Below are 23,947 nucleotides of genomic sequence, written 5' to 3'. Positions count from 1 at the left end.
TGGACCCATGGTTGTCTAGAATCGAGATTATAAATATTGATCCTGAGCGTCCTTCAAGTTTGAGTGCACTCGAGGAGTCCCTCTTGTCCCGCATTTCTATACCCGACTAGTCGAGGGGGATTCTTCGTGGCGAAATTGAAATCCGAGAGGTTCCTCCTGCTCGTTCCGGTAGAAAGAGAGTCAAAGTCGCCTGGGCAAATTAAAATTGTAGGGCACGGGCATGGACAACTGCCCTTTGATGGGTCCGCTAACGGTCACGGATCATCTAGCCCCCGGAAGAAGGAATGATATTGGAAGGGCCGGCATTTCTTTATCACGGGGTGCACTGAAGGTTTTGGCCAAGGATGACCAGAGGTCGTATGTCTAAAATTTTGTCAGCGGAACAACAAAACTGGAATCTGTCACAAACAATTAAAAAGGGAAAAGACATTTTTATCGTTATTTAATGATACACGTAGAAATATATTGTCACGTAAAGAAGTTTGATATCGTGCAGTAAACCAATAATGAAATGTTTCGCAATTTGGTTGTAGGATAACACTTGAAATGATAATTTAATTACTTCGTTTAGATAAACAGAAATTAACTTGCATGTTAATGTTTGACCTTGGATCAGTGTTTCTAATTGCATTACAATCGAAGTGTTGCAATTTCAAATGTAAACTAAAGTTGTATTAATTTTTATGGATTTTATACAATTTCTTAAAGAGGTTGCAGTGCTATGTGAACTGGTTAAGAAAATATTAATTCTGTGACTAAACACAGTAGCATCCTTGTTATAATTAGAAAATAAGATATAATTGAAAAATAAAGTAGAGAACTCTTGAAAGAAATATGACAGGGTCTGTAGTTTGACCCAACCAGAACGAGAGCCAGACTTCTCTCGAAGATCAGCCACGGGTGTTAGGCTGTTCGTCCCTCCGTCTCGTCTTGCCCTGTAAATCGGTTTAACCGAGCTCTCGTTAACTTCGTTATCGCTAATGCGCGCTGCAATGTACCTAAGTGGCTGTTGCTGCCTCGAGCTGCATTGCCCTCGAGTCTCGCATCCTTTGCCAATTACTTTACTGCCGGCGAAGTCCTGATTCGATTAATCAATTAACGTAAGTTAATTCCGAGAGCAGCGTGCCTTCGATCTGTCCGGTCTGGACAACCTTTTCTTCTCGATATCATCACGGATTTTTCTTTTTCTTAACTTCTTTCAACCACCGGTCTTGACTACATTTCAAGCACACTGTTTTACAATCTGTGCTTATCAATTACTGTGAATCAATATTATCAACCTTATCAATGTTTTTCAAACCAGTGCAGAACACTCATTTTTGATAATGTTTAAAACTTAAATAATATCTTACACGAGATTTCTATTTTTCCGAATTTTAGTGCACTGATTAAATAAGAATCAATATAGACGATAATTTCGTCTATTAAAAATTCATTCAAAATAATAAAACTAATTTATCTCCTTGTCTTATGATTGATTTCTCAGCTGAGCTTAATAAAATAACTTTATCATTAATAACTTAGTAGAAAACCTAAAAAAATCGTATACTTATGTTGCGTCTACGTCTATTCCAAAGACTGGTAATAAATATTACTTGTCTATTGCCAGTCTTTGGAATTATATATAGAATCATATATTTAATTTATGTTAAAAACAAGTGAACAACATTTAGATTTGCCGAGTTCGGTTTAAAATTCTCATCACAAGTCTGACACGATATTATAAGAGAATGGGTTAATTAAAAGGGTGCCTTTTGAAGTATAATCTGCGAATAAGATTCTGTCAAGATCTAAATTCCAGGGATGACGAGCACCGTTCACGATGAAGTTATAAATAGTGAAGTACAAGTTTCGATGGGGATGTGCTCCCTCTGTGCGGTAAACGGCGTCGGTTTACGTTTGATGAGTGTCCAGTTTCACGCCACAAGGGAGTGTCCAGTGGCAAAGCAACTTATTTGGATTTCATGGCTCTGAGAGATACGCGAAAGTCACAGTTGCGAGGGGGGGGAGTATAAGTGTCCTGGAAATTCCGGGCGGCGGTAAGTCGTGAATCGATCGAGTGGATCGTTTTGGCGTGCCGAGTCTGCGTCAGGCCGTCCCCAAGTGCAATCGACTTTGCCGATTCGGTGAACGGAGAACGTTACTGCACTATTCAGAGACGCTGTAGGCGTTCTCTTCGGTTCTATCCATTCGTGCCTTCGCTTCTCTCGCGGATTCCTTCTCCTGCCGCGTGCAATTACTCTGATTTTACCTTTTGAAACGAGTAATTACCATTTGCACGCTCGCTATAATTAATAACTACGAATTCAACGTATTTCCCTCACATTTATCCCCCAATTGTTCATGCCATTTAAATCGTTCCCATTTCCAAGCGGAATGAACGTACAAGTGTTTGCTTTTTTGGCGTAAACGTTCTATATTTTACATTACATTACATTTCGTCGGAGGGCAAAGTATATTTAAGATATTTCGTTTTCCTCGACTCGATCACTTCCCGTGGTTTCTTTTAGAGTAAAATAAAAATCCATCGACGAAATAATAACCTTTCTCCTTTCCAAAAATAATTTCTTTCGAGTTTTCTGTATTGTGCGCATCGTTTACCTTCGAAATTTCTAGCAATCGTACTATCCAAATTCTTTTGTTCGATTATCTCGATTATATATATATAAGCTGTAACTTTTTAAACACAATATAACGATAATTCGCTGTGACCTTAATTGCTGGGGTGTCGTCCTAATGAAAAGCTGCAAAACGACGAAGAAACGTTAGGCGTGAATTTTCCCGGCAGACGCTTCTTAGCCACGCGACGAAGCCCGCTACGTTTTGAAGTTGAGGCAAACACCACTCCGCGGGAAAGCGAGTTTCTGGTTCCCGTGAATCAGACCTGATGAACTACTAAAAACGAGCTACATTGTCGCAACAAGTTCCAACTCGTAATTCCGTGATACTTGTATCCTTGGTCAGCTGAAACGCTGAAAAAAGGCAACTCGTTGCGCGGCGATGCTTTTCGAGCAAGAAACGTTGTAATTACAACATACGTTAACACATATATTATACGATGCTTCAACATCTCTCCTCTCTGGCTATGTAAATGCTACAAGCAAACTGCGGACCTTCATGCATTTCTAAATGCACTGCGAATTTTTGTATAAATATTATTTACGTTTCAAATCTTAGCAACTAAAACCAGATGAAACGTTTTTCTGTCCGTTTAACTCCTTGTGCTAACAGTATAAACCGAACTCGACGAATCTAAATGTTATTTACTTGTTTCAAGTATAAATTAAATATTGCTTCTCTATTATGAATCGTTAACCTTTAGAATAAATGTAGATATAGAATAACAATTTCATCGAGTAGAGTTGCAAAAGAAATCATAGGCAATGTGTTAGAGGTCCCGAAATCTCTAGTCCATTCTCAAATCTTCAGAAACTCACAGAACGCAAAGAGAAAAATAAAATTCACTGCAAATTTTCTTTAAAATTTACCTATAAAAATGGTAATTAGTATAGACATTCCAAGTACAAACATTTCTCCAAAAGGAACTACTAATTATGTTAAACGCTTAATTACGTCCCTTTATGTATTCTGGAAAACAAAACACGAGATCTCAAAAGAGAAAACCAAATGCAATTACATTTTGCACCGGCTTTATGAAACTCTTCTCAGTATCCAGCCACTGAAAGGGGTCGATTCGTATGCGGTGCATCGCGGAGTAATACTTTCGATGGGTATTTCATTAACTCCTCGTCGCAAACTGGAACCAAAGGAAAAACTCTCATAACGTAGTCACGCCTTTCTGTGTTCGACGAGTACGAATAATCCGTGGTCGTTTCGGCGCAGCCTTAGGTGAGAAAGTTTTGATTTACGAGGGCTGGGCCCGTTCGATAGCGAACCGGGTTCGGAGCGGTACACGGAGAGCAAGGAAGGGGAGGAAAAGTTTCCCGGCGACGGGAACGCTCTATTAGTACCATTCGTTATTTTCTTTCCTCTTCCTCGTGAGGCAGTAAGAACGGCGAAGAAACATCCGCAAGTTGGCACGCAAAAAGGGTGCCGGGATCCGCGGGGAATATCCGTTCGCGGTTCAAGTGACTCGGATGGTTTTTCCTCGCGGAAAACTGGTTATTGATACTGCAGCGTGAAACTCGTCGGAAAGTTTCCGCGCGGAGCTCCGCGGGGCGGAGGACCGCTTCCGATCTCGTAGCTTCCACTGATAAAAACATATTTACTCGAGGCCGATGTTAACAACCGGCCCCGCTCGTATCGTCCATCATTATTGTCGGTCGAACGGCGCGAACCGAATGGATCTTCATGGCGAAAACTTTCTCCCTTCGCCGGAACTTTGACGCCGCCGCAGACGGTCGTGTCTGATGAGTAGGTACTGATTCGCCGGATAGTGTCTTAACTGGCCCGGGGAAATCTTGGCCCACTGCCGACCTTTGATCTCTTTCGTTCCGCTCGACTACGTCGTCAGAATTCTTTAGAGGGAAATCGGGAGATTGAAGGCGATCACAAGGTTTCTATCGCGTTTGTTTTTTTCTTTCTTTTTTAGTATTTTATTGTTGAAAAGTGATTGTACAAGTAGAGATAATTAAAAGATTCGCGTAACTCTTTTTTTTATTTTGGTGTTTTCGTTATTGCGTAATAATCGACAGACTGGAGGGATTTTTATGATTTTCAATTTTGTTTTAGCTTCTTTTTTTAATTCAAGTGTTTTTCACTTTTTGTTGAATGTCCCTTTGAGCGATACAAATCTACAGTCTGAACATTCATGCTTCTTTTGCTGTTCGAATAACCGCAAATTAATTTTTTGGCAAGAGTAGTGTTCATTACTTCGCATAAATTCACTTTTTCAAATGCTTCGCGTCAGTAATGGTTTCTCTTTATTAGTCGTTAGCTTGAAACATCGTATAACCGTGATTTGCTGTGTTTCTCGACAGTCAAGTATTCAACTTGAGTATTATAGCTCTCATAAAGAAAAGGGAAAGTGCTATCGTTCAATTTATGTCGATGTAACCTCTAAAGAGGGAATACTATATTGTAAACGATGCACTTGGAACATTTATGTGTATGATCTATATAAAACCTTTTGGTCTTTATACGCAAGTGCGTTGAACTATTGCAGAGTACAATAAACAAGATTTATAATAAAATACATAATAGTAACAATAGTAGTAATAACAGTAAAAGTAATAATAACTATTACTTCTTTAGAATAATAATATACTAACATACTGCTGCTATACAAAGCTCATTTCACAAAGACACATCTGCTTCTGTTACAGTGTATGAGTGCCAGCGCGATGGATACTTCAAGAAATCGAACGTGGTTGAGAAGAATGACCGGTCTCATCTGTTTCGCCTTCTTATTCGTCGGGGCGACGGCCGGAACTTTGGAGAAACTGCACGAAGGTGAGTAGCTCTCATCTACATCCAAATCTCTCACTTGTATCGACACCGGCAACAAAGTTCCTGCAAACAGCCCGCTAAGAAATTACTTCCCCCCCCCCCCCCATCCCGATCCAATTAATCTTACCAGACTCAATAAAAATCGAATCGCCTCGATGCGTCTCGTGGTCGCAGCGTGCGGCCCGTGATAACCTGGAATCGCATTACTTTCATTGCTCCGCCCCCGTGATCGAAGATGAAGAATATAGAGTGAAAAGTCATTATCATTCCTGTCCTTGACGTAGCTTCATACAGCGCCGCTGACAGGGTTCGAGCGACGATGATAAATGTCCGTTTAATGTATTGAATATCCCGCGAGATTTATTACGTCTGGAACGGCGGAAAATCGGGCACAGGACAGCGTTGTCATTAAAATCTTGCATACGTTAATGCGTCGCAACCGATATCGCGGCGTTTAGCATCTCGGTCAACAAGGTCTCATTCTTCTTGTGCTCAAAACTCTGTTGCATCGTTATACGTTACAGTCGTTCATAGGTCAAAGCGATTAGCTCCAATTTTTGAATATTTCGAAATTTTAGCATTAAAACGCTCAGTTCGTTATGTATGTACGTAACTTCATCAAACGTTCTCTACTTTTCACTTTGCAAATCACTATGATCGATGAATGTCTCATTTATAAATACCTCGTGTAAATTTTTTATTATTACTCATTCGACAAAATAAGAACGAAAAAATGAATTTCGGTACAATACAGTTAATAAAGTGAATGAACAACTGATATTTTCCGCCTTAAAAGCTAGTCATCGGACCTCACGTGGCCCACTCGGTCTTCGTTCGCTCATCCTCGATACGCGTGAATTATTATAAATTACTCTGCTCGAAGTAATCATTACCAACAATATCGACACTGATATTCCGAAAGAAACTAGTCTAAACAATTCCCAAACACAAGTAAATCTGCCGAAGCCTCGAGAGACTAGATAAGAAAACTAATGAAGCTCTATGGTACGCGAGAAGACAGCAATTTATAGGGCGCACGGGGATTGTCGCCGAGGGTTAATCTGCGATCAGGTTCATCGGGACTCGACGGGGAATCCTTGGAAATTCCAGGACATTCCTTAAAACAGAATTCCCGGTGACGGGGAGGGGGAGGAACCGAAATGGTGGATCCAGCTGGCTGAACGGGCGGAGATAATCGTAAAAGAAACGTAAGAGCGAGAGCGGTCGCCGAGGCGCCGTCGAGCCACTTTAAGCCGTGTTCGCAATGCGATCACCCCCCGTCAACCTCCTTCCTCTCCCCCTCCGCTGCCACCGTTCACGCTTGTCGCTTCTTTCGTTTCTCGTTATCCCGATTTCACGTTGCCGCGAACAAGACGCGGGAAACTCCGGGCGACCACCGCAGGCTCGCGCGTGGAACACCATATGATTTAACCATAAATTTGATCTGCATAACAAGCCGACGACGGGCCCCTCATGAATAAAGTCATTCGTATTTCGATATTAATCACGCCTCGCCACACCATCCGGAACGACGAGTTTAGCCGGCCGGCCGTCCCTCCTCCCATTTCGTCTAGCCGCTCGTCGCCGTCGCTTTCCGCGTTCTCCGTTTCATGTGAGACTCCCGACCATGAACGCGGCAATACCTACCGCCACGCCGTCTACGCTCGCCACGATTCGCACAAGCGTGGAAAAGTCTGATCAGATCGATTTACTCGGTAACTTTACCTTTCTGCGCTTGAAAGTTTTGAACTGGAGATGTGAAACGTTTTGTAACGTATTGACTGTGGATCTTTATGAAGATTGTAATTTCTGAAAATATGATTAAGATACGGGATTGCGATAGACCGATTTTTCGTAATTGACATTGTAAAAAGCACTACGCTTCGGATATTTTATATTCCTTTCAAATTTCATGCATTCTGTGCGATTTTGTACTGTATAATTGTTTGTAAATGCACGAAGCTTCGTCGTTTATTAATGATTTATAGGTGACGTTTTTTAGAGTAACTTGAAGAGGCATTATATTAAGGAGAAATTAAGAAACAAAGCTATTCTATTTGAATACATCGTGTATTGATGTACTACTGAAGATTTAATACTACCTATCAAATTTGATAATCTTAATTCCATTATTGAAGGAATTTTATTGGTGTTTCGCTAATTAGATATAGATCTTTAGAGATTGCTTAATAAAAGTAGAATTGTATTTCGTTTCTAAAGGAATCGTCTTAAAGGTTCTGTCGAAGTTTAAATAAAATGTAAATCTCACTGCATTGTATTAAGCTTTTACATTATACACAATTTTAAACAAGAGTGTCTGCTACGCGTTCATAAAATCTGAATTCCCCAGTCTATCCTGTGCTCCTAACCATCGTCACTCACGTGTATTCTACACTTCACGTGTATCAATATAATTGAACATCCTGAAAATAAATCTCTTTGAATTGTGCATTGCCTCGAACAGTTTCTAATCAGTCTAATTTTCTGCTTCTCGATTACACAAAATTTGAGCATCCATTCTCGCTACGGTATTCCTTCACTGCTAAATTTCGTACGATAGTGTTACGTGAAGTTCCAGTTACATTGCAACGGCTCACGAAATTCGGGATCCGACCAGCGAAACTTTACGTAACAAGTCTCTGAAACCGGGAAAAAAGAAAACGAAAAATCGTCGTGCTCCTAGCCACTTTTTTCCCTATTCTACTCTAATTAACTTAGCCGGGCAACTTCACGGACCGGATGCCGCGGCACGGTTATCCCGGCGCGCGTGCTCGCATGATTGCACGTACGATCCTCGGATACGATCTGGCGTGGGCTTCGATGCGCCCAGGAACTCGATTAAAGTAATTTCTGGTAGGTTTTCGAACTGGATCCGCTGTATCAAGTGTACCGATCGTAATTAGGAGCATTTGGTGAAGTGGACCGCCGGATCGGCACACCGGCTACCATACTGTAACTGATCGACGCCGGCAGAACGAAACGGTTTTATCGAGTTTTCCAGGGAATTATCTATCGCGGCCGTGCTAGATAGAGTATCTACGCCTTCCGGCCGATAGGTCCTCTTCTATCCTTTCTCTCTCTCTCCCTCTCGATCTCTTCCTTCCTGTCTCTTTACTCTTCTTTGTCGGAGAGCAGTCGGTTCGGTATCCTCTCCTCCCTTTCTCTCTCTTCCTTTCTTCCTTTTTTCTTTCTTTTTCTCTCTCCTTCTGTCTTTCCTTCTTCCTATCTTTGTTTTTCACTTTCTTCTCTTACCCCTCTTTTTCTTCCTTTCTCTCTCTTTCTCGGTTCCACTTACTCGTTCACTCTCGCTTTCTCTCTCCCTCACTATGAAAACCAGCAAGCTCCGTTGCAACTTCCGACTGAATAAGCATCACCTCACTTCCGTTTCCGACGACACAGCCTTTGACGTAATACGTACGCCTCTCTTTCTGTCCCTCTTCTCCTGTTATTTTCGCTCTCTCCGCCACGTTTGCCCGTATCTACTTCCTCTTTGATATTTCCCTTTCTCTGCCTATCTCTTTTGCATTTCATTCCGCGTCTCCTCTCCCGACCATTCCACTCGGTGTTACTTTGTCTCAATATCTTTGTCAGGCCGTTTGTTTCTTTCTATAAATAAATATTCCTCGTCGGATTTTGTTTAGCTGCTCGTAAGCGGGTCATTGAAGTTTTCTTTCCGCGAGAATCTTTGACTGCAAAGAGATTCTAGCGCGCACCGGACTACATATGTAGGTGTCCCAGAACGGACTCTCCTAGCTATTTAACATTTATCGGTTTCCAGACTTTTCCTTTTGTAATTGAAAATAGTTTTCAATGCGGTGCTCCGTGTTTCGATAACGTCGAGTGTCCTGTTGAATCAATAGCGATTGAAGCTGTAATAAAAGATATCACGAACCGTTGGAACTCCTTTGAACGAGTCAAACGGTAGGAAGTTTCGAGAAAGCAAGAATTTTGCGAATCGTTTCATTTTATTCCCATTCCAGCGGAATCATTCATGGATCCACGGAAGGGAATAGAATTGTATTTACCTGCAATTTCATTGCAAAAGGAAACTGTGAATTCTCCTGAAGTACAGCTGTCCATCGTACACTTTCACTGTCCAAGAATGCCCACAGACAAGCGAATTTTATTTTCAAAACAGTCAACGAGTCTCACTTATCCTCGAACTGTAAGTATACCAACAGATTATTTCATAATTTGCCAATTACAAAACACTCCCGTTCAATTCAACAGCATTCGAAAAATTCCCAGAGCGCCGACAAACATAATTCGCCCGCGATGAAAGGGAAACATCGGGCGCGTTACGAAAGCCGTGATAAAAACGAAGCAAACAACATGAAGAGATTTAAAGGATGATCAAATATACTCGCTTTAACAACTGACAGTGGCGTTACTTGGGGAACAGCGGCGTCGTTAAAAATTTTATGAGCGTTCGCCTATTGTGGCGCGCGACCGTTTTCCGCGGCACGGGTATCACTCGTATCGGCGATGAAAAATAACCACGATTATGCAGTGTAACGAGAAACATCGCGATGCGTCAAACGACGTTAATCTCTTTTTGTCGTGGCCACGAGATTAGCGTTTTCGTGGCGCAGGCGGGCGAGCGTGCCACTAGACGCGCGTCCGGTCCCGCTTTGTTTCTGTTTCGCGGTCGTTCCGCGCGTTCGCCGAGCCCGCTTCCGGTTTCCGGGAGACTTCCGCCTCGCCGGCGTCCGTGAAAAATTGCGCTCGTCCGACGCCGCTTGCCCGCTGAAGCGTCACGCCGCCCCGATGACGCGAGCCACGATGAAATCTCGCTTCTTGCCGGCTTTCCGTTCCATTCAGTGAAGCCAGAAAAAGGTGAAACGACCTTTTTCCCCCACTCCGTCTTGCCCCTTCCACTATTCCATTCCTCACCAGCGGACATCCCCTGACAACCCCGCAACCACCGCAGAATCCTATGAAGACGCCACGGAGAGGGTAAACTGTATTCCCCTCAATTTTCCCGATCTGGCCACACTGAGTTCATTCTTCTCTTCGCTCGTGCTTCCGCGTTTCCCCTCTTTTCTTTACTCGCGCCGCGAACACGTGACCCTGACCGGCTTCCGGCGGAGACGTCGCGACTTCGTCTTCGTCGCCAGCGACGTCTTTGCATCCGTCTTTTTTTACGAATCGCTCCCCGAGCTACGCGTGTCCACCCTCTTACGAGGAAATGTCGGCATCCATCATCCGAGATGATTGAATCTCGGTCATTGTCGGGCTGGTTTTCGTTTTAACGTCTGCTCGGATGATGGAGGTAAGAGTGGTTCGCAGTGTATTTTAGCCGCGAAGTGATTTTAATTATTTAATTTTACGCTTTAGTTTGTTTCGATGTTTGTAATGTAATTAAATGGCATTTTTAGCATCTTTGGAGACACTTGATACAATGGAATTAATTAAGATTAATTAAAGAGAAGAATGTGTTTGTCAGATTGGAGATGGTTTTACAGAGAATCTTTCCTGAAGGAGACATCAAAGGAAGGATTATCTTGCGATGCAAGGTCGTAGTTGAATTTAATTTGAAATTAAAGACACGTTGGAACAAGAAAGTTAGTGTCGCGTTAAATGGCAGGCAGATAACGCAACTGGGTGCAGCGGAGATCGTAGAAATTTGATTAAACATGCTGCACCATAAAACCAACTGCAGATTGTATGCGCAAATGCAAAGTGCATGTCCTCGACGTCGTTTTTGCGAGCGTCCGCGAGCCGAGCCAACAACCGAGGCATATCCTCTTGCCAACGCTGTCTTTCGGTTCTTATCGCGCGGTCGTAAAGTGCATTCGCTCTTGATCATAGCGCGTAACGAAAGGCGGATCCCGAATTATCTGAGTAACGCATTCCGCGATACTTTTCCAAGCTAGTTTTCAAGGAACAAGCTTATTATCTGGAAATGTGCATCCGAGACATTTAAAATAAAGACATCAAAACGTGAACGCGCTTATCAGTGCTGGCGAAACATAGACCGTAAAATGCATTGCTTCATCAAGAAACATGTTTCTATATTCATTTCCCTATATAAAGTTCGTAATTTGGAATCTTCTTTTTTTACAGAAAACATCGTCGTTTAAAAGAACATACTCTTTAAATTTTAAATCACGTTAACAATGTAATGGAAACCTTTCATCTTCCACTAAGCATTTTCCGATTGTCTGACATTTGTCACGTTTCGTGTCACCTGATTCGAAGGAGTATCATTTCGCATTTTTCGAAAAATAAAAATACAATTCTTTGTAGAAATTGGAAATAAAATATATTAATAGTAAAATGAATTGCAAATTCTGTACAAGAATTTGTGCGCGAATTTTGTGTAGAATTTCTATAGAACATTCTTTACTTTTGCGAACAACTTTCTTCTTTATATCCGCTTTGTTCCATCCCATACACAGAAGCGTCTGGTTCGCGGCAGAAAGGAATCAATTCACCCCTGTTTCAATTAGAAGCCACAGGATTTTTCTTAATTCCTTCAAGCCTGTTCGGTGGGTTTATGCAAGTTGCTCGCTCCTGTTGTTCCCGGTGATTGGAATTCGCTTTTGTCGTTAAGCCAAATCGCATTTCTAGATTGCCTCGTTACCCCAAGCCATTCTGGACACCTCGGACCCGACCGTACACACGAACGAAAGAGGAGGGATCGGTTAAAGCCCGTATTGCGAAAGCCTCGTCCAATTATCAGCGTCTACAGGACTCAAAGCGGTCTCTCTCCTTTATTTTGTTTACTGATTGCTGACGACGCTCCCGAATGCCACCTTCGCCAATACGGAAGTGTACGGGGCACAAACACCCGAATTTTCAGTCCTCTGGACCGAGAAACAGAGCATCGATGCTTCTATTAATTCCGAAACGGACTGCCGTTTGTTGCGTTAACATATTGCCATCAAAGGAGAACTCTATCCGACCTTCACCGCAATAAATTTCAACCCAACCGCATGAACATATATTCCCCGTCGAGTGTACACTTCGATACAGTGAACACTTTTTTCTTTATTATTATCAAAGTTTAAGATGGATCTCGATAAGAGTCGGTGAAATCGATTCCCGTCCCAACAGCCAAAGATTTTATAGTACGCCTTAAAAGTGGACGGTAATATCACTTGACCCGAGCCTTTTACCATTTTATCGTTTCCTTGTGAGCGTTTATCGATTGAACGTAAGTCAGGTTAGCGGGTCGACCAAACAACTTCGGAATTACCCTACGTCGAGATCGTCGGTCATTGACATAACAGGAAGAAACTTGGCTGAAAGAAAATCAAGAGTCTGCAGGAGGGGTAACGGGCAAGGATGAAAAAAGATTCTTGTAAAAGTTTTTGGTGGTTTCGTGATGGGGACCGGCGGACGGTGAAGAATAGCGGGCGTTGAACAGAAAGACGGCGGAAAGTTCGAAAATTCGTTGAAGCGACGCCAAGTCCGGCGTAGTATACAGAGGGCACAAAATGGCGGACAGAGTCACGTTTGTCTTACAGTTCTTGCGGGGCTTACCGTCGCGTCGCCTGGCTCCCTCTCCTTTCTCTCTCCCCTTTCAGTTGCCACCGTTTGTTCTCTTGATTCTTTCTATGTAGTCACTTCACTGCCACCGTCGTCCACCTACACCGCACTCGTGTTCTAAAGTAAGCTGGAAATCATTCCGCGAGAAGTTTGGTTATTTAATTTCCTAGCTAGACTTGCCAGAGGAATCTGTCTCCGTCGCCGTTTCGTTCATTTCTTTCGGTCTCTTCCTTATCTTCAATATACATCCCTCTGTTAAGGAAACCTTTCTCTTTGTCAGGAGTTTCTTATCGCGAGAGCAGTTGACTTTGGTTTGAAAACCACCAAGACGAATATACACTGAATTCTCTTTATTTCAACAAACGAATCGGTAGTTCTCGGAGAGCCATCTTGTAATAAGTAAAATAATGGTCCTACTTTCGTTTGAGTTAGGAAAAACTGTAGACGTTCAATTTACTTTATTTCATGATTTCGACAAACGAATCTATAGTTTTCGGAGAGGCATTTTGTAATAAGAGAAATAATGGTTCAAGTTGTATTTGTGTTACGACAAAATGTAGATGCTTAATTTACTTCAGTTCGGCAAACAAATTCACGTTGTTTCGAAGGTCGTCTCGCAGCAAGCGAAATTATGTTCTAATTATTTCGATGATTACCGAAGCGACCTCGCCAACCCGCAGGACGATTATCGTCAAAAGCTCGCGTTCACGAATGGCTACTAATACCCGTATCGACAGTAACGAGTCTAATTCGCCGCGGTATCGTGTCCAGCGTATTTATTTCTTCATCAAAGCGGACTCGCGTGACCCATTATCTCCATCGCCGGAGCTCGAATGGCGGCTGAAACTCGCGGAATTCAAAGGAATTCAATTTCAACGACAACGGTTTGCCGCGATCATACGTCCAGCGAGGTCGTAACGCGGTGCTTGAAAAACCGTCGATATCGAGGGGCGGCAGGATGGCCGCATCGCGGTAACAAATACGCCGTGGAAAAATAACAACGCATCGTCACGCACGGCTTCTCGCGGTTGCACGGAATCGCACGCGACGCACTGCCCGTTCCCAGAACTCCCCCTGTCCCGATCACGGGGTCTTTCGAACGCTCGTTATCATGCGAACGACGTCGCCAAGCAATACCAGCGAAAAAAGCCCTCCTCTTAAGAGAAGGGCGGGTATAAAGGCAAGGGGAGGAACGCGTGAATTTCGGGCTCGAACAGCTTCTTCGCGAGCCGCGGATAAAGATCTTTCTTCGGCCACTTTTCCCAAGAGCCCGGCTGGTCGTTCCGGGCTTTTTCGTCGCACCATTCAATAGTCGCGCTATCCAAACGAATCTTTCCGCGGCAAGGGTCCGCGGGGGAGAATGTTCAGCCGGATATTCGTTGTATATACAACTCGGCGTCCGTAGGGGGCAGAGCCGCCTGCAACTGCGATCCTCCGCAACCCCGTGCTCATGTACGTACACGTCCGCAGCCCGTGTGCACGGCCATACCACCGCTAGCGTATAATTCAGTTTTACCCTAAAACGACTCATTTATATGCGTTCGTTTGATTGAATCTCTCCCGCTTAGTCCTACTCCCTCTCCACACCTCCCGGTACCCTCTCTCGTTTTCTCTTCCTTGTTTCTCCCTTTCCTCTCGCTTCCTCCGGACAGACTTCCACTAATCTGCTGTTCCTCTTCTACCCTGACTAGGCTCTCTCTCCCTTTTTCCCTTCGTCCCTTTTCGCGCCTCTTCCTCCACCCTCCTGTTACTTTCTCTGTTTCTCTCTCGCAACTCCCTCCCCCCCCCCCTCTCTCCACACCGTGGCGTTGTTGCCACCCTCGTCGACACCAACGCGGTTAGCTGTTTCAATTTCCCCCGGCCGTGCAAAACTGAAAGGCGTGCCCGTCATCTGCCGCGCGGCGTCCTCACCCACACTTTCTCGCCCTGTCCGTCGGTCCCCCTGCGGCGAACGCGCGACGTCTATCCGCGTGTCACGGATATTATTATGGATCTGATGCGCGACGCGTTCAAACACTGTGTCGCCGGCCGCGCTATGAACACCGGGGAACCTTCGTGTGCCGATACACGCCGGGCACGTTCGACAGCCGACGTTTCTCCTGGAACCGCGATTCCGATACTCTTCCAGCTGCTTTATCGGCCAACCCTCACGGCCAACCGGCACGAAACCACGCGAAACGCGAACGTTGTCGTTTTATAGAATGCTGAAAAATGTATGCTCGGGATTTAAGGGTTGATGGCCTGTTAACGCTTTTTGTGATTGTTTTTGTTTGTTTAGTATTGGTATTTAACACTAGGTTTACGGTACGCGTCATTTTGACGCATACTGAATTTTATAAATATTAATTTGGTAAGTGTTTACGTCGATTTTGATTACTAAAATTACGCCAGCGTATATTGTAATTGTTTGTCTTTGAACCTCTAATTTCCAAAATCTAAGTGAACGAACATCCATATTTCTGGAGGCAATATAATAAACTATACAATAATTGCCCGTGAACCTTGTAGGTATACGTTTGTATAGAGTTATATTGAAAGTACGTGTTTGTGAAAATAGAATATGGAAAAGTTATTCTTACGCATTGCAGCTTAATTTCGCGTAGCTCTGAGTGAAGCGTTTAGAACTTTAAGAAAATGTTGTTCTTGACGTTTAATATGATAAAATGTAAGAATTATTAATGATGTTTTAATAATGTTCGGTAAAAATTCAAATATTCTGCATATAAAAGTAAGAAATATTATATTTATTCGCTCTGCATACGCGACAAGTTTACTTTCTGAAGTACCGCTGGAAAGTCAGTGGAATATTACATTATACAGTGTATGATTATTTTATCTTCGTGTGCGTGAAACGAGGTAGAACGACGGAAAATTATCGCGATAGAATGGTTACTGAAATTTACGGGCGAACGGGCGATCCGTTTGTTCTAATACAGATACATTAATCCCGTGTCGCAACGAGTCCCGCACACGTACACATTGGTAACAATTGCTTTTAATTGCATCGACCGTCCGGTTAATTGTCTAGACAACGGAGCTTGATTGAAGGCGCTGCAGCGAAACGAACAGAGACGGTAATGATTCTCAAACTTTTCTTCGCTCTTCGCGTCCGCCGTAATACTGTTACGAGCGCCGATATTGAATAATTTATACCGAAATATGCATGAAAGAAAAAACTTCGTTTCTTTGCTTCAATTAACGCTCCGCCCAGATAGTTTCGTTTTAGTAATTTTATTAAATTCTCGGCCCGAAAAGGGAGGCATTCGGGTCTCCATGAAGCAAGCGAATATTCAGAGTAAAAAAATTGCACGACCGAGTGGCATTTTTATGAAGCGGGAAGGAGTATTTTTTGCAGTTTAATCAATTTTGTAGGATTATTATTGTTCCATGCGACAGACCACAGAAATCAGTTTAGCCTGACGCCGAGACATTCGATCCGATTCGATTCCGGAATAATAACTCGGATTGTACAAATCGAGCAGACGTTGATATTCATGAGGCCGAAAGTCAGAGGGTGAAGATATAATTATGTTACACCGACGGCTGTCTCCCACGAATCCCTTCGTGGTGCGTCCTTTCGATTCCTCTCGAATAATCAGTCGCGCTCTACACACTTCCGCCCTGGTAACTCACAAAATTGCGTTGAATCATGTTAAAAACGTCATTATACTACGCACTGACGTCAACCACGAATTAATCAACAATTGGTTTATTTATGTTATCTCGGGATTTCAGAACAGTATACTATTATAACAAACAAAGATAACAGTTTCATTTACCCGATTAAAAAAATACGATACATTTACAATTAATCGAAAATAAATGAAAAATGATTTTATTCGTCTCGATAAATACTCGAAACTAAATCTCTTTTGGATTACACTGGATATATCCACGCGTTCACTTCATCCGTTTCGATCTGTTCGCGAATAAACAAAATAAATGAAATAAATTAATGTTGTTCCTTTTATCGTCCCTGGAAAAGCGTGGTCCCAGTTTTCACTGATGTTCATTATAGTGGGGCGAATATTTTCGTTTCCCTGGTTGACACCGTTAATTGACATCTCAGGGGTTAGCTGCGCTTCGTATCGCGGGGAATCGCATTGATCGAGGTTGATGCCACAGAATGCTTTTCGACGTAGGCCGTTTATTCCGGTTGCTTGGCGGCTGCCGGCTAATTACTTCGGTTAACTGCTCGTGAAAAATGCACTACTGGCCGAATCCCCCGAAACGGAATGTATAATCAGGCCGGATTGCCGCGGCCTATCGAGGGCACGAATATGCGCGCCGGGGACAGCCCCGATCGTTTCGGACGGACATCACTGTAATCACTGGTAATGCAGATGGCGGTGGCCCGTCGATGGCCGCATCGACAATCAGCTATATAATTAGAGGCCCCGACCACCAATTAAGCAGCATTCATTGGAAGCGCGATCGTTACCCTGGCCGTAAGCATATTCCCGTGAAAAATGTACACGCCGCCGCTAAACGTTGCTTAGCATGGTCATTGACGCGATTATCGATTCGAACGGTCAGCTGAAAAATGATGAACCAACGGGACTGAAAATAATATCGGCGCGATAATTATCTCATCGAATGAAATTAAAAGGTACGCAAGTCGCTACTATGTTTTCAGTTGATCAGCATTGATCTGGTTTTTACAGTCAAACCTGTTTTTGTGCGGTAGATAAGGACCGCATAAAAAAGCCACAGAAAAAAAATATTCAAAAATTTACGAAATAGTGAGAAAGTGCTTTCGAACAAAATAAATAATTAAATTACACGTGGAATCATTTTAAAAAAATTTAATTTCTCATACATGGAGAAATTTTCACAATGCACATAATTCACTGCTACAGTCGTTTTACTGTTCAAAATCGCTTTCGTCACTTAAAAAACAACAACAACACCGTTGGAATTCATGTACCGCATAAAAAAAATCGCACAAAAAAATCGCATAGAAAAGGATCGCACAAAAAAATCGCATAGAAAAGGACCGCACAAAAACAGGTTTCACTGTACTGGTTTCTCTTAAAGATTCATAAAAAATGCCAGGGATTAAGCTTCGTCTTATTTTGCGAGTGACTTGATAAGCGGAATTGGTTTAGAAATTTTAGAGATGCTGAATATTTCAAATATTTTTGAAGTAATTTATGAACTAATGTGCTCGTAGCTAAAATGGAGTTACATTCATTTTCACGAAGGCTTTTAACAATTTTGAATCCATGGTTTGGGGTTATTGATAGTATTTAACATTTTCAAAATTTCATTTAATTGATGTGTCTTATGAGTCTATGTGCCTACATAGAATGATACTGAATTCGTTATTGCTCCATGACGTGAACCAATTTCTTCGTGTAAATGTTAATCTATCGACGTCATATCATCGACCGTCTGGCATATGAAGTATTGATAAGGAAGACAAAATGTCAAGAAGTCCAGACACTTAAATATTTAAAAATTAGTATTCATGTGACTCTTATTTGCTTTCTGTAAGATATTGTCATTTAGAATTGTGTCATCCATTATGATAAATGAAAATAGAAGTTGCCTGACTTCTCATGTAATTCATGATGCAGTGTACTTATAAACGTAAAATCAATAATAAGTTTCTAAACTTACCTGCAACTCTTGAACATTACAAATAGTAGAGCCTCATACAATTTTCAAGGACCAACGCCTCAAAGTTTCGGTAATTTGTATATAACAAAACGAGTATACCACGCTCAATGGTAATATTACTGGTTTATATGTATATAATTTCTTTAAATGCTGACGTTGGAAAAGAGTAAAAGTCCATTTATAACGTTGTAATTTCTAAATTCAATCAAGTATTTCAGTACAGACATAAATATAGATATTTCTTCCAGCCTTAAAATATTTTTATTTTGTATACGTACTTCGTTTCATTTCATTTCTATCGTTTCAAATCTTCCTCTTAACCTGGTTTTACCTTTAACCTTTCGTTTTAATGAAAATTGAAATCTAAAAGAACTACTCTTAACAGCGAACTACTAAGTGCAATATCTCTCCTTTCCAAATCTTTAAATATGTTTCTCATTATAGGTACGTCAGTAAATTAGTTCATTTTCGTTTTCCTTATTATACTCTTATACTGGACCGTATGTATGAGAAGAAATGTCAGCTTTTGCTAGGGATTTTGTAAATGAATACTCCGTTTTATATACATAAAGAATGAAGTATTTACTAAATTTTCCGGTAGGTATTTATTAAAAACATCAAGCATATACTATTGTTATTAAAAATATATCACCCGTCTTAAGATTTTCCAACACTTACTGCCCAATGCTAGTAAAAGACACTGCATAAAAAATCTAGTTGTTGTTTTCACTTGTATTTAATACTTAGAAGCATTCACCTGTTTTACTGTGACAAAAATAAGAGAAAAGAAAACGATCAAGTCTGTATTGGGTTAAGAATTGAAAAAACTCAAGTTCTTATGATTGGGGCGTACTACATTATCTCGTATACAAGCTCCTAACGTCGACGTTATTTCGAACCTCTGTAACCGATGTTCGACAGGCATCCTGTTCACAAGCTCGGAAGGCTCTCGTTGGCGCGTGGTTGCCAGAAATCGCGGCCATTTCCACGGCTCGCGACTGCCACGTCCCGGGGAAGAAGATTCTCTCCGATTCACCTTATCGAGAACGATTCCTGTCGACGGACGGGCTCTACCTCGCGCGATTACACCATCCCGGTTCCTATTTCTCTCTTTCGATTCCCGCGAAGAACAAACACGGATCGGGAATCCGATGCTGTCCGCGCGCGCAGCCCAATTTCGACGCAATCGATCTCTGCTCCGAGCAGCCGGTCGAAATTTCTTCCGGACGTCGCTACAAAACGACAGCGATTGGCTTGAACGATCGTGACGTTTCATCTCGCCGGCTGGCATTCTTCCCGAGAAAGAGAAAGCATCTCGCGGATGCACTGCGCGTTTGAAATGGTCGGTGTACTATGCAACTTTTACTTTGCGCCGAGTTCAAATGTCAGTTTTCGGGAAGTTTGAACCTGCATATCTTAACTCAAGTCTTTCCCGTTCCTTATCTGTAAAGTTGTATAAATATTTTTGGAAGAAAATTAGATGGCCTGATTGTTGATTATTTATTATGGCTTGACGTTCATTATACTTCTTTAAGAAAAATTGTATTTAGAAAGCGTATTCTAATCGTACAAATTCTAGCTTGCCGAAATCACGAAGGACACAAGAGAAAATACAAGAAAAATAATTTAAGTTATACCGGCGACTTTTCCGTCGCTCGACACTCGCGTTTCATTCCTCCGTTCTGTATAATGTCGCGGGTTTCGCATATGTTCCACCGCGCGTAAAACAGAAGTATAAGTACGAAACCGCTTTCAGTTGAAATTAAAAATTCTTCGCTCGCTGCAGTGGTTCAAACAGCCCAACATAAATGTTCCCGAACGGTAAACAAGTTTATTACAAGAAATCCTTCGCCCCTGTTTTACGCGCGACCCCGCAAAGGCGGGGCGTCAAACGGTTTCTGGGATCGATAATATTTTCCAATAAAGCCGTCCATAAATCAGATTTCGCGCCCGAGACACTGGCCCCGGCGTAAATTCACCGACGAACTGTCGCGCGCGCGAGCGCGTACTCCGTCGGCTTTATGAAACCGCTATTCGAGAGCCGACAACGGCCGAACACGACAGAAAAAAAATATAAATGAAAGACTCGATCGGTGTTATATTGGCTTGATTTTATCGAGGGGTGAAGCATGATCCATCTCTTTTAGACTCGGTCCACTTTCCACGTGCGCCACTGGCTAACAGACTCGCGCGAACGGCGTCGTCGACGCCGGTTCGCGTTTTAACGGCGACAAGGAACGTTCCCTCTTGCACCCGTTTCGATTCGCTGTTTAATATTTTTATTATTATCCGGAACGTCTATCGCCGCCGATATGGAGGATGTATCGGCAGCTGTCGCCCGTACAGGGAGATAGGAGGGACCTATATACATTGCCGCTGAAAAATCTGGGTTCACCTCTAATATTCCCATTATTTCCTTAGTAAAAACGAAATGTAATTACTTTAGTGATTGCTAAAGATAATTCCCTGGCATAATCGTAATTGACTAGTAGAAGGCGAGTGATTTTAACGAAAGAACCATCATATCTAAAGCTATAGTTTTAAATAAATGCAAATCGATAGCTACGATCTTATCATTTCTCCATAGCTGTATGTATAAACCGACAGAATCCAAACATTGTCTTGCAAATTCTATTGAATAAAATCCAGGCATTGTTCTCAACGCGTAATCCGACACTTTCAGTCGATGGTGTATATCCCGAGCACACGAGCCAGACACCAACGTACCTACTGGGTTAACGCGCGTATCTCCCGTGACTGACTGAGAGAGTTTAATACGGGCGGGTGACCATAAAGCCCCGGTTTCGCTATGCGAGAGGTTGTCGGTGAAGGTAGGCAGGGATAGAGAAGGGGTTGGGCATCGGGGCGGTCCAGGTGTCGATATAATCGAGAGGCTTGCTTGTCATCAAAGTGCCCCCGTGGTTCTCCTAGCATGCCGCGTTAGCGACAGCAACAACGGCGACAGCGCCGACGCCGCTCGGCCGGCGGCCCTCGTTAACGCAAAAACGCGAGAGATGATGGATGGATGCTAAATTGCATTAATTAAATCCAGCGTGACACCCTAGGCCGCCACCAACGCCGCCGGCTGCCTTGGTATCACTCGGCGGACCTAACTCGGGCTCGCCTGTCTCTGTGATCGAGGCGTGAGCCGTTTAACGGGGTGTGGGTCACTTTGATGATTACACCCCCGGTACAGACTGCTCTCACCTCCCTCACCTCCCTATCCGTCCCGTATCCGTGCACCACCTTCGGCCCACTCCTAACTCGAGAGAGAGATCCTCGTAGCCACGGACCGGTTCACGCTCGAAGCCCCTGTCGAACGGATGCGCCGCTGGAAACGTCTTGACTATCAAAGTCGTCCTCACGGATTAGGCCGCAACGCGATACGAGTTGTGAGAGCACTCCAAGAAGGATACCGGATCCTTTTGTCGTTATTGAATGACGACCTACTACAAGGTGCCGTCGACTGAACCTTGGCATAATTTCGCGCGGGCTCTATTGACTGGGCTTCCCTTTGATCGTGATTCGTTTAGCGGATCCCTGGCGGACCCGAGCGTTCCTCTGTATCGGAAAGTAATTTTCTATTCCCGTGCTGTGGAGTTGCCGGCGCGCCACGCGGATTGATTATCCACGAATTTTAAATACCTTCGAGGATCAGGGCGATTGGCTGGTTGGACGGGTTTATTGAAATCTACTCACGAATTCGATATAATCGTAAACGTTTAAACAATGCGGCATTGTATGTGAACCATTAGGCAAGAGTTTTTATTTTTTAATTCATATTAAATGCAGTAAATTAGAATCTTCAATTAACGGAATTGAATCTACACTTTTGATTATATACTTTTCGTCTAGTTTTAGTCAAATTATGTAATTTAACGATTGCCTAAACAATCGGGGTTACCCTTGCAATAGGTAAAGCGTTAATCGTCTGGTAACTGTACAACTTTCCGACTTACGTCTGTACTGTGCACTTCGTACGCTTTTGCCAGCGAAAAAAGAGATTCACCGTAATATCGTGTCGCGAGTATCGAGAGAACAGAGCAGAATCAGACAGAAAGATCGTAGCTGTGTTTGTAGGTGTAGTGTTCCAAGTAGGATGGAAATTAAATGAGACGATCCCAGTTTGGTGTATCTTTTCGAAATTGCATCCTTCCCTTTGATGTTCTAATTTGATCCACGCAGACGTAGAAAGATACAGGACTAAGTGGATTTCGCCGAATAAAAAAACATCGTGGCGCGGAACTTGCATGACGAAGAATAAGACATTATCCGTATCCGCCTGTGGCGAGGAATCGCTGAGTTTCTACTCTTCGACTGCTCGAATGAGATGATGAGATCCGATCCTGTCATCTACCATGTGTTTCGGCGAAGAAATAAGTGAGGGTTTCGCTTCGTGAATATTAGGTATAATTTAGTAGGCTGAAGGAATGATTACCTGTTTCGAGGCGGACGGAAAGAAAAAGTCGGACACTTTGGTGAACGAATTGGTGAACAAAGAGAAACAAAGAGAAACATCCTCGAAAATTGTGTCATCCGTGTTATCTTATAGAGTGTAATATATTGTTGAAACTGAAAAAAGGATAATAGACAAAAATATTAAATTAATAAAAGTATATCGGAAAATGGTAAAATAGCGGTTCAAGTGCAGTAGAACCTCGATTAGCCGAGACACTGTTTTGTTCAAAATCTCGATTATCCACAATCTTAAAGATTAGATTTTTGGATTCAAATAGGAACGATTCAATTTTTTAAATATGCTTGATAACTGTCTTCGCGAATCTCTATTTATCTGGAGGTTTAATCATCCAGTGAAATCGGATAATTGATTTTCTATTGCATTTGTAAGAAATGAAATATATAATTCTTTAAAATATCGAAGTAAATAAGTAGCGGCCACTATGTCGTGATTTCCAAACCACACGATGTCGGCATGTAGGTTAATCGCGCATCCGGCGTTCCTCGGTCTTTTAATGGTTAAAAATAAGAAAAAAACCCCGAGCAAGAGAAGTCGGCTGCAATTAACTTGCCACCGGCAGGTTCGCGTGCGCTGGTCGAATGAACCACGGCGCTTGATCGCGTGAATCGATGTTAAGAAGCAATTGGGACGGTTACATTGTCGCAATTAGTGGCCCCTTAATGACGATCTAATGATCTCCATGGTCGGCGTTCCTTAACAATAGGAGTTAAAAGAGTGGCGCGAAACTGTGGTTAATATTTCATCGGTGTGACGCGCAACAACATCCGGCTATTAAAAGGCGACGAAATTGGGTCGTCGTAACTGTTGAATTTTACAACGGCCGTTTTCCTTTCCTTGGCGGCCGCTTCGTTCACTCAATTATGCCAAACCGATCTGTTTCTTGGCTGAATCATTTTCGCCGGAAAATATTACACTAGGGACTAACAGACACGATATTATAGC

The 23,947-nt window shown here is 42.7% G+C and overlaps 1 protein-coding gene and 1 long non-coding RNA gene across 4 annotated transcripts in view; one reads left to right on the top strand and one right to left on the bottom strand.

The window, feature by feature from the left end:
• Sema2a (Semaphorin 2a) overlaps positions 1–23,947 on the top strand; it is a 617,363-nt gene that overhangs the window by 333,561 nt on the left and 259,855 nt on the right. For all 3 annotated transcript variants that reach the window (XM_076371273.1, XM_076371274.1, XM_076371272.1), the window contains one exon: positions 5,286–5,412. In XM_076371273.1, the coding sequence (XP_076227388.1) occupies positions 5,289–5,412 (124 nt within the window). In that variant the 5' untranslated portion in view covers positions 5,286–5,288. The remainder of the gene's footprint in view (positions 1–5,285; positions 5,413–23,947) is intronic.
• Positions 1,173–18,996, bottom strand: LOC143174961 (uncharacterized). The gene is made up of 3 exons (XR_012999518.1): positions 18,804–18,996; positions 18,526–18,720; positions 1,173–1,215 (listed from the first exon to the last, which is right to left on the bottom strand). It is a non-coding gene; the product is annotated as an uncharacterized LOC143174961 (long non-coding RNA).

Source organism: Nomia melanderi, chromosome 10 (genome assembly GCF_051020985.1).
Source record: "Nomia melanderi isolate GNS246 chromosome 10, iyNomMela1, whole genome shotgun sequence".
NCBI lineage: Eukaryota > Metazoa > Arthropoda > Insecta > Hymenoptera > Halictidae > Nomia > Nomia melanderi.
Note: the sequence above shows the minus strand (reverse complement) of the source record. Positions and strands in the feature narration are given on the sequence as shown.